Genomic DNA, 10,420 nt, shown 5'->3' with positions numbered 1-10,420 from the left:
ACTCCACTTCACATAGACATTGCTGACTGCCCAGGGATTCCCCACCATAGACACCCATTCCTGGCTCAATGTTTGTTCTCTCTGACCCCGTTTGTGATGCTAGTTGTAACAAGAAAAATCTAGAATCATATTTTTAAAAAACCTTCCCCTCAAAGTAGGAGGGAGCCAAGAGACCAAAGAATGACTCAGACAAGTCCAGCTTGGCCAGTGGATAAGTTTATTAGGACTTACATATGAGACACTCCTAGATAGCAGAGGACAACTTTAGAAACCTGCCTCACTTTGCATCTCTAAGCTGCTTTTAAGCTAATTTTCTGGCTCTTTGCCTACTGTGTGTGCATGATGGGACTGTTTTCCTTAGGTTCTCAGATATTCTCTGTGATGTTTGGGTACTCAAGGACACCTGCTCCTTGGCTGGGCACCATGGCCTTGACTCACCACTTGGCCATCAAGGACGCCTGCTCCATTGGCCATTAAGGTTCAAGCAGTGGCCATACACCCTTAAGTAACCCGGTGGGGGACCTGCAACCCTACACCAGTAACAAGGCCTACTTCTCATCATCTGCCACATGTGACTTTGGGAAAATTACTCAGATTCTCTCTGCTTCAGTTCTGCCACCCACACACCAGAAATAATGATACCAGGCCCAGCCCTATCTCTTCTTTCTAAGGTTGTTGTGACATTTGGAATGAGATTATGGGTTTAAGAAACTTTAAAGGGTTAGAGTAATACAAAGTGTAATGAATTTTACATCTCAGACTAATCTGATATAAAATCTCTACTAACAAGTCCATAAAGATCTTAGCTCAGTGTCTAGGATTCAGTAAATGCTTAGAGGATATCAGCTATTAGTGTTACCGCTCTTTTTCTTGTTAGACTGTGCTCCCAGTTATCCAAGGATGTCTTTGTTTTGGTAGCCTATTATTAATCTAAATCTTTAAGTATTAGAGGTATTGCCTTCTGAATTGTCACCAGGCCTAATGTCATCTAGACTGTAAACAATTTCCCAACTATCAAGATAACTGTTCTATGAATGCTTTTCATTTCCATATTTTCTTGGCTCAATGCTGTTGGTCAGGACAACAAACACCAACTTAGTGCTGATGACTGAGTGATGAAATAGTGATCAAAGGGACATATGAAGCTAGTGTAACAAAGATGGGAGGGGCTGGGGAGAGTATAAGTAACTATTAGGAGGTTCAGAGCAAACCTCAGGACACTTTCTCCGTGCGCTAAGGTAGAGAATATTGTCCCTCACAGCCCTGGTCTCAGAAACTCTGTGGGGAAGGTAAGTCCTGAGCCTAGAGCTGCCATTTCCACAGACCACTGAACTACCCTCAAATATATATGCTTTTAGGGGCACTAGATAGAAGGAGCTGAATCTAGGAGTTTCCTTCCCTGAAATGCGCCAACAGAGGCACAGTCCTCCACCTTCCCTGGAACAGAAGGGCTTTCATCTCTCACTCTGAAGCCATCTCCCTTCCCTGTTTATGCCCAGAGCTGCTTCCCAATCCCATGGAGTGTCCCCGTACCTAACCATAGCCACTGAGTCTACCAGGTGTTCCTGAGGAGACAACTAAGCAACCACTCCACACTCTGCTGATTTTCTTCTACATCTTACAGGGGGAAGAGCTGGATCACCATGAAATTTATCTTCTATTTGGGTGTCCTCACTGGTATGTACTCCAGACCTTGTACTCTGTCCTGTAAGGCATAGGTTAATGGATGGGGTGAGACAGAGGCCGGATTGCGAAGGGTGCAGAAAAAGAGTCAAAAATAGTGTCATCAGCAGAATTAGGGGTCCTGTCTCTTAGACTCCATCCAAAGGCTCTCCAGATAGGCTGAGCCCACTTTTCTAGTGTTAAGCTATAGGGTGGGGTTAAGGCACACATGTGCCCCGGAGAAGGCTTAACAGTGAGTGTCCTCCTGCCAACCCTAATTATTGAAAAAGGTGAACCTCGTCACCATCCAGCTAAGTCCCAGTGTGGTCACAAGGACACAGAACTCATTTTGACCTCTGATATTCATCTGTTTCTAAAACTTTGAAGACTCAGAATGCAGGAAACAGAGAAGGTAGAAACAAAAGATCAAATACTAGGGCCCTGCCTTCTGTAGTCCCTGCCCCACGTGGGGTTCTTCTGATGACCAAATTTGGATGTGAGGCATTTCCCACCACTCTTTGACTGCCTAGGTTGTATCACACATTAGCTGTGTGAGATTAGCCAATTAATTCTTCTGTGCTTCAATTTCTTCAAAATGGGGGTATGACTACCTATATTATAGAATTATTGTGAAGATTAAATAAATCTAAGTAAAGCACTTAGAAAGTGCCTGCTAGAGAGAGCTCAATGTCTCTTGCCCTTGTTGATAGTCTACCCTTTTCTCTTTGGGGTTTCTAACTGTGTGATCACACAGAAGGGTGTGGTGAGGTACAGGCCCAGGCTTGGGGAAGATTAACAGGAGTACCAAGAGAAGGCAAGACAAGAACAGTGCTTTATTTCTGGTACTAGAATCAGCCTTATTCCCCTTTATTCTCTAGGGTATGTTTTAAATAATTCGTTTATAAAAACAATAAAAGTTCATATTACAAAATTTAGACATTTTTTAGGTAGAAAAATAAGCATCATTCATAATCCCACCTCCTAGTCAACACATGCTAACACTTCGAATTTACTCCCAGACTCTATATATTTTTTGCATTTACATGGTTTTTCATTTATGTTTTGAGACAAATAGATTATATCCACAATTTTCTTGTTCTTTTTAACTTAAATAAGCATTATTAATATTTATCTTGCTGTTTAATATTCTAAATAGTTTAATTTTTATTACATATGATGTTCCACTTTTTCATGTGCTTCATTTCAATGTCCAACACTACTATGTCAGATGTTTATGTTTCCAATGTTCAGCTATTATAAATAGTGCTAATATGAACATACTTGTTTGTAAACCTTGTCCATACTGAGTTTTTTCTTTAGAATGGATTCTTGGGGTTGGAATGATTAGGTCACAGGTTATAAACAATGTATGATTCTTGATGCCTATTTCTAAATTGCTTTTCAAGAAGATGGAATCAATTTACTAGCAGTGATGAGAGTCTCATTATACTCAGATTGAATATTATCAATATAAAACAAAATTATTATAAATATGAGATAAAATGGCATATCATTTTAATTTACATTCTTATTAGAAAAACAGGTCAAAGATGTTAACACTTCCTGGCCAATTGGTAACTGTTTAAGAGTCATCCAGATTCCTTTTCAAGTAGGAGACTGTTTACCTTATTTTTGTAATTTTCTCAGGGACATTTTTATTTGCTGACTCATCTGTTCAGAAAGAAGACCCTGCTCCCTATTTGGTATACCTGAGGTCTCACTTCAACCCCTGTGTGGGCGTCCTCATCAAACCCAGCTGGGTGCTGGCCCCAGCTCACTGCTATTTACCGTTGAGTATTTGGGTATCCCCAACCTCAAAACAGCTACTGTTCATTCTAGATCAGTGGTTCTCAAATAAGGGTGACTTCTCCCCAGGGTACACTTGGCAATGTCTGAAGATAGTTTTGGTTGTCACAACCAGGGGGCACTACATTAAAGAACACGACATTAAAATGTAGTGAAGGGCTCCACTACTTACTATAGCACCCTGAGTGAATTACTCCTATGTGCCCCATTAATTCATGCACTAAATGGGGATAAAAATAGAATCCACTGCATAGACTTGTTGTGAGTTAAATGAGATAATCCAGAAAAAGCACTTGGTATAATTCCTGGCACTTTGTAACATTCAGTATCTTAGCAATGATGATGATGATGATGATGATGATAATGATTACGTCCAACTCCTCTCCCTCCAGAAATCTGAAAGTGATGCTGGGAAATTTCAAGAGTAGAGTCAGAGATGGTACTGAACAGACAATTAACCCCATTCAGATCGTCCGCTATTGGAACTACAGTGATAGTGCCCCACAGGATGACCTCATGCTCATCAAGCTGGCTAAGCCTGCCATGCTCAATCCCAAAGTCCAGCCCCTTCCCCTTGCTACCACCAATGTCCGGCCAGGCACTGTCTGTCTACTCTCAGGTTTGGACTGGAGCCAAGAAAACAGTGGTAAGTGTGCCTTCCACAGCAAATCAGGGTCATCAGTTGCCCTTTAAGAGGAACATCCATATCCTCATCGCTGAGAGGAGGAAAGGAGAATGAAAGGAGACCCAATGGAGATGCTACCTGAGTGGTCTGGCAAACAGAGACGTGCCCAGAGAAACAAAACTCCTCCTTTCCCAGGGTGTCTAATGCCCCACTGCCTCTGCAGGGCTTTGGCAGCTGGAGCCACCAGGCCATCTGACTCTGCACAGAGGCCCAGCCCTTCCTGATTGGCAGAGGCACAATTCACATGAAGAAGGTGTGGTCCTACTTCTCATACACGCCATTTCACTTGTAAAGGACCCCTCTGAGAACTGACTCAGGCCACCAATTAAAACTAAACTCTACCTTAAAGAAACAAAGCCTTTTTCAAAATCCTCAAGATTAGCTCATAACCATGCTCTTGATGATTTCTCCCTTTTCGCATTCCTTATTTTCTTTAAACACACACAAAAAGATACCAGTTGAAATATAGGCTGGTGGTTAGAAGGACTAAATAACAATTGTCAACAGGATGTTTTATTTTATCCCCATCTCCCTCAGGCCGACACCCTGACTTGCGGCAGAACCTGGAGGCCCCTGTGATGTCTGATAAAGAATGCCAGAAAACAGAACAAGGAAAAAGCCACAGGAATTCCTTATGTGTGAAATTTGTGAAAGTATTCAGCCGAATTTTTGGGGTAATCTTTTCTCTGTATTCCGCTTTCATTTACTTGCATATGCCCAGTTAACTATTTACCTTGATGTAAAAACTTTTTTAGATGTCTAAATAATTTCTTGAGAATTTGATAAGGCTGCTGTGAAGCCAGCATTGTTTCTTCAGTCATGGGCTCCCCTTAAATTGTCTTTATTCATTAAAGGGCATTATAAAGTACTTCCAGTTAAACACACCATTTGCTAGGTATTCATTCTTAGAACTACAAGTAAAATTGTGAAAACAGGCATTTCTTTAAAAAGAAATCAGACTTTTCACAAATAGAAAATGCCTTCACCAGTTCAAAAAATGGAGTCTCACCCATTTTACATGTGATTTCTAGACAGACTGTCCTCTGACTTTCTCAAGGTCACACAAAGCTAATTACAGCAAAGTGAGAAAAAGGCTCAAGCTTCCTATCCCCGATTCAGTCCTCTTTTCATGAGTCCAGCATATGCCTGCAGACAGGGCTCACCCAAGCAGGACACTAGGGTTCCTGTGAGATCTGACTCTCTCTCTCTCTCTGTCTCTCTCTGTCTCTCTCTGTCTCTCTCTCTCTCTCTCTCTCTCTCTCTCTATCTCTTCACGATCTTTGGTAGGAGGTGGCCGTTGCTACTGTCGTCTGCAAAGACAAGCTCCAGGGGATCGAGGTCGGGCACTTCATGGGAGGGGATGTCGGCATCTACACCAATGTTTACAAATATGTATCCTGGATTGAGAACACTGCTAAGGACAAGTGAGACCCTACTTCTCCCTCTGCATTCCACTGGCTCTGCCATGGACTATACAAGCAGATAATTTTCCCTCAGTTGAAAATAAAATCTCCAAATGAAAATTTGGGAATGTAGCATACCAGTAGCCAATGTTTTCTTGTTTGTGTCTCTGTATCCTACAATGATGTGAAGAACTAAGATCAAATCATGAAATGAGCATTTACTACACTGTCCTAGATTACATTCATCATCTCATTTAATGCTTATAACAAACCTTTGAGGTTATCTTTTGTTCCAACTTTACAAATGAGAAAATGCAGGTTAAAAGAGGTTATTTAACATTGCCCATAGCTGGTGTATATCAGAGCCTGAAATGGAACCCAAAATTGTCAGATTCTAAATCCCTTGCTATTAGCCTCAGTGTTATATGGGAGTCTACAGCATCACAAAAGATGTTGGCTCCTATTCATTTGCCTCCCTCTCTTTCCACTCAAAGGACTTGAAGCTCTCACTTGTGGCTAAGATCTTGGGTACTGGGATAAGCTCTCCTAAAAAAAGTCACACCTCATCTCAGTGCTACATAGATTGCAGTATGTTCAGAGAGAGAGTGAGTTAGTGGAAGAGTAGAAAGTGAAAAACAAAACTTCAGAACAAGGCAACAATCATAAATCAAGTCCACAAGGGAGTTTGGCAGCTCCAGTGAAAGGTGAAGATGTCATATAAATCCAAAGAAGATATAGGCAGCAACAGAGCTTGAAAGGCAGAGATGGCTGAGATGAGGCGAAGGGCAGAAATTGGGCTTAGCCACAGACCATGGTCCTAAAATAGTCAGTCCTATGCTTGAGAAATTGGTAAAGCACTACCACAGACTGAGTGTTTGTGTCCCCCCAAAATTCGTAAGTTGAAACCTAATCCCCGAAGTGATGGTATTTGGAGGTGAGGCCTTTAGGAAGTGATGAGTTCATGAAGGCAAAACCCTCACAAATGGGATTCATGCCCTCATAAAAGAGAGCCCAGAGAGCTCACCTCCTCCTTTCGCCATGTGAGGTTACATCAAGAGACAGCAGTCTATGAACCAGGAAGTGAACTTCATCTTACACCAAATCTGCTATTGCCTGGATCCTGAATTTCCCAGACTCCGGAACCGTGAGAAATAAATTTTTGTTGTTTATAAGCCTCACACAGTCTACAGCATTCTGTTATAGGTGATGGAGTAATTCCAGATATCCAAAAGACTGGGACATGTAGGACAAGAATGGATAAAGTAACCTTCGAGCAGGTGAAGAGTCAAGAAAAAACTGCACATTCTCCTTGGGTAATATTTTCTACTCTTATGGTTTAAAATACAATTTATACTTTAATGAGTTTTGTAGTAGGCAGAATAATGGCCCTTCAAAGATGTCCACACTCTAATCTCATGAATATAATATAATCAGATGTGATTATGGTTATGAACATCGAAACTGGGAGATTATCCTAGATTATCTGGTGAGTAAAATGTCACTACATAGGCCTTAAAAGTGAAAACGGCCGGGCATGGTGGTTCACAACTGCAATCCCAGCACTTTGGGAAGCCAAGGCAGGCAGATCACGAGGTCAGAAGATTGAGACCGTTCTGGCTAACGCAGTGACTCTGTCTCTACTAAAAATGCAAAAACAAAATTAGCCAGGCGTGGTGGCGGGTGCCTATAGTGCCAGCTACTTGGGAGGCTGAGGCGGGAGAATGGCGTGAACTCGGGAGGCAGAGCTTGCAGTGAGCCGAGATCGCACCCCTGCACTCCAGCCTGGGCGACAGAGCGAGATTCTGTCTCAAAAACAAAAAACAAACAAAAAAAAAAGTGCAAAAGGAAGGTAGAAGATTTTGTTGGGGAGATACAACAACAGAACAAGAGGCAGGAGAGATTCAAAGCATGCAAAGAAACTGACCAGCTATTGAAGGCTTTGAAAATAGAAAAAATAAAAAGGGAACCACAAGGCAAAGAATATGAGCAGTGCCTAGAAGCTGGGAAGGGCTCTTACCTGACAACTGGCAGGGAAATGGGGATTTTAGTTTTAGAATCACAGCTGTACTGAATTCTGCAACCAATCTGAATGAGCAAGGAAACAGACTCTGTCCAGAAAGGGGCGTAACTCTGTTGACACCTTGATTTTAGTCCAGTAAAATCTTCGAAACTTCTGACCTAGAGTACTGTAAGATAATAAATTTGTGTTGCTTTAGACTACCTGTAGTAATTTGTTATGGCAGTCATAGAAAACAAACTTTTAAATCCACATATCCAAAAATAGCTATTAGTACTTTTTATAGTGCAATGTTAAAACCTTCAATGGCTCCCAGCTTTCCTGAAAGTAAATTCTAAATTCTAGGCTTAGAATGGTAAACTTAGAACTCTAAACTTAGAATGGTATCTAAGCTTCCTTGAGACTTCCCATACACCTCTTCCCATTACCCAAAAAAAAAAAAAAAGGTATTTTTCAGTACATAACCTGCCAGTTGGCATTGTTTTCTGACCCTGTGAAATGCAAATTTGGGTACAAAAGAATGTCAGAGAAAAATAAAAGGAAGAGCCCAATACCCTCCCCTTTAAGTTGATAACCTTGTCAAGACCCAAATGTAACAAAGCTAGATCCATTTTAAAAACAACACAGGCTAGGCGCAGTGGCACACACCTCTAATCCCAGCAATTTGGGAGGTGGAGGCAGGCGGATTACTTGAGCTCAGGAGTTTGAGAGCAGCCTGGACAACATGGCAAAACCCTGTCTCTACCAAAAAAAAAAGTAAAAATGGTGGTGTGTGCCTGTGGTCCCAGCTACTCAGGAGGCTGAGATGGGCAGATCACCTGATCCCAGGAGGTCAAGGCTGCAGTGAGCCGTGATCACGCCACTCTACTCCAGCCTGGGTGACAGAGTGAGACCCTGCCTCAAAAACAGCAACAACAATGACCAACTTTTTTGAGCTGAAATTAAATCTTCAAGCATTGAAATCATGTCCCAGGCAATGGGAAATATTTTCTCTTTTCCCAATTGCCTATAACTTAGGCAAAGGCAAATCATACCGATTACTATTCAATTAACTCCTCTATTTTGTTTTCTTCTCCCAGTTAGAGTGCTGTTCTCCAGGCACAGTCACCAACAACATGCGCTTCAAAGCTGAATCATCAAAAGGATACTTTGCCTGACTGTGGGGGCTACTCCCCTAAGATCTCTTGCCCTCTACTCCTCCCTCCGCTCCTGGCTCTTACATCTGAGGTTGTACTGTGCTCAAGCCTTCAGGGGGGTGTCAGCTGATCTTCACTGATGTTATTTCGCTGATCTCAATCCCCAACCTCCCAAAGGGCTTGCGATTGTATTCCAGCTTTGACAGAGAGGCAAGTTTACTCCAAAAACAAAAAAATTTAAACAGGGCCCAGTAAGGTTTCCTTGTTTTCTTAGAATAGTTCCCCATTTTAGAGAGTTCTCCTTGTTTTCTTAGAATAGTTCCTCATCTTAGAGAGAACCTCAGGGTCATATTGCTGATACATCGGAGTCTGAGATTATCATGACAAAATCTGCCTTGCTCATTTGTATGAACTTAATGGAGGTGGGGGGAAGGGGAAAATGGAGTTAGTTCATGGGTACAAAAATATAGTTAGAACGAATAAGATCTAGTATTTGATAGCATAACAGGATAGCATTATAGTTAATAATTTATTGTACATTTTAAAATAACTAAAATAGTATAATCGGAATGTTTGCTATACAAAGAAAGGATAAATGCCTGACATGATGGATACCCCATTTATGCTGGTGTAATTATTATGCATTGTATGCCTGTATCAAAATATTTCATGTAACCATAACTATATACATCTACTATCTACCCATAAAAACTTAAAATTTAAAATGTTTCAAAAGACAATACAGGAAGATAAGCTACCATTTTTTTAATATCTACTATATATCAAGCACTGTGTTAGACCTTTTGACATGCATTATACTCTTCAAAAGTAGTTATATTCCCTGCTTACTTGAGGTTTCTGAAGAAAAGCAAGTTAGTAACTTGCCCAAGTTAGTAAATGGCATCTTAAGTCAGGGACTGTATGTGTTCTGAAGATGATTAAATTATACCAAATCTATATTGCAAATATTAGTTGCTAAAACTAAGCAGGATAGAAATCTGTTTCCTTTGATTATATGATTTTTAGAAATATAAAAATGGCAGAGCTGTGATTCTAAACTTTGTGTGACTGACTCCAAAGCCTGTGCCACTTCCCTTACATCTTTCCATGGCTACGTTTCTAGATATGCAAGTGTTTCCTGAATACTTTCACTTATCCCTTTCTTCAGGTAAGGTTAAATGCACCTATTTAGATAACACAAGAAGTCTGATGGTTTCTCACATGCTTTTAGATTTTAGCCCCTAGTGAAAAATTATTTGAGGTCTGTATAGAGTGAATCTTCCATTCTTATTTAAATGTAAAGTTTCCCTGGAAACCACTCCGTAATATTCCAGTTCTATATTGCGGAAAGTGATAGACTTAAGCTCAATGTAGGTATAAACGAGAGTGATTGCATTATAATACCAACTGGTGATTGCCAAGATCAGGTCAACATATATATTTTGGTAAATAACCTTGAATGAAGAACAAAAGTCAAAACAAAAATTTTGAAACCTGATAAGGTAATCATCATCTTTTTTTTGGGTTAATAAATCTATTCTTCCTTTTCAAAGATTTTCAAGTTTGTTAATAGCCTGGACTTTATCCAATGACTAATAACAGCAGAGATAAATTTAAGTAATCTGCAGATAAATGCCTAGAACATTAATCGAGGCTAAGAATAACTTATGGAACTATTAGCACATCAATTTATATTTTTAAAAATCATATA

The 10,420-nt window shown here is 40.5% G+C and overlaps 1 protein-coding gene across 2 annotated transcripts; it reads left to right on the top strand.

Moving 5' to 3' along the window:
- Positions 1 to 1,066: 1,066 nt before the first annotated feature.
- Positions 1,067 to 5,698, top strand: PRSS37 (serine protease 37). Of its 2 annotated transcripts, XM_037991109.2 has the most exons (6): positions 1,067 to 1,238; positions 1,625 to 1,677; positions 3,310 to 3,451; positions 3,861 to 4,114; positions 4,691 to 4,827; positions 5,441 to 5,698. In XM_037991109.2, the coding sequence occupies exons 2-6, from the start codon at positions 1,644 to 1,646 to the stop codon at positions 5,579 to 5,581; spliced, it is 708 nt and encodes a 235-aa protein (XP_037847037.1). In that variant the 5' UTR covers positions 1,067 to 1,238; positions 1,625 to 1,643; the 3' UTR covers positions 5,582 to 5,698. The 2 variants fall into 2 exon arrangements, with proteins under 2 accessions (XP_037847037.1, XP_037847038.1); XM_037991110.2 differs by lacking the exon at positions 1,067 to 1,238 and having other exon boundaries at positions 1,644 to 1,677; positions 3,861 to 4,111; positions 5,441 to 5,581.
- Positions 5,699 to 10,420: the final 4,722 nt, after the last annotated feature.

Source organism: Chlorocebus sabaeus, chromosome 21 (assembly GCF_047675955.1).
Source record: "Chlorocebus sabaeus isolate Y175 chromosome 21, mChlSab1.0.hap1, whole genome shotgun sequence".
Classification (NCBI taxonomy): Eukaryota; Metazoa; Chordata; class Mammalia; order Primates; family Cercopithecidae; genus Chlorocebus; species Chlorocebus sabaeus.
The sequence above is the reverse complement of the archived record's forward strand: the minus strand, read 5'-3'. Positions and strand labels throughout refer to the sequence as shown.

Bases quoted from the DNA above. Each gene is read 5' to 3' on its own strand.
- PRSS37 (XM_037991109.2), top strand. From the start codon at position 1,644: ATGAAATTTATCTTCTATTTGGGTGTCCTCACTG. The intron at 1,678-3,309 runs GTATGTACTCCA...TAATTTTCTCAG, and splicing joins CTATTTGGGTGTCCTCACTG to GGACATTTTTATTTGCTGAC. The intron at 3,452-3,860 runs GTTGAGTATTTG...CTCTCCCTCCAG, and splicing joins CCAGCTCACTGCTATTTACC to AAATCTGAAAGTGATGCTGG.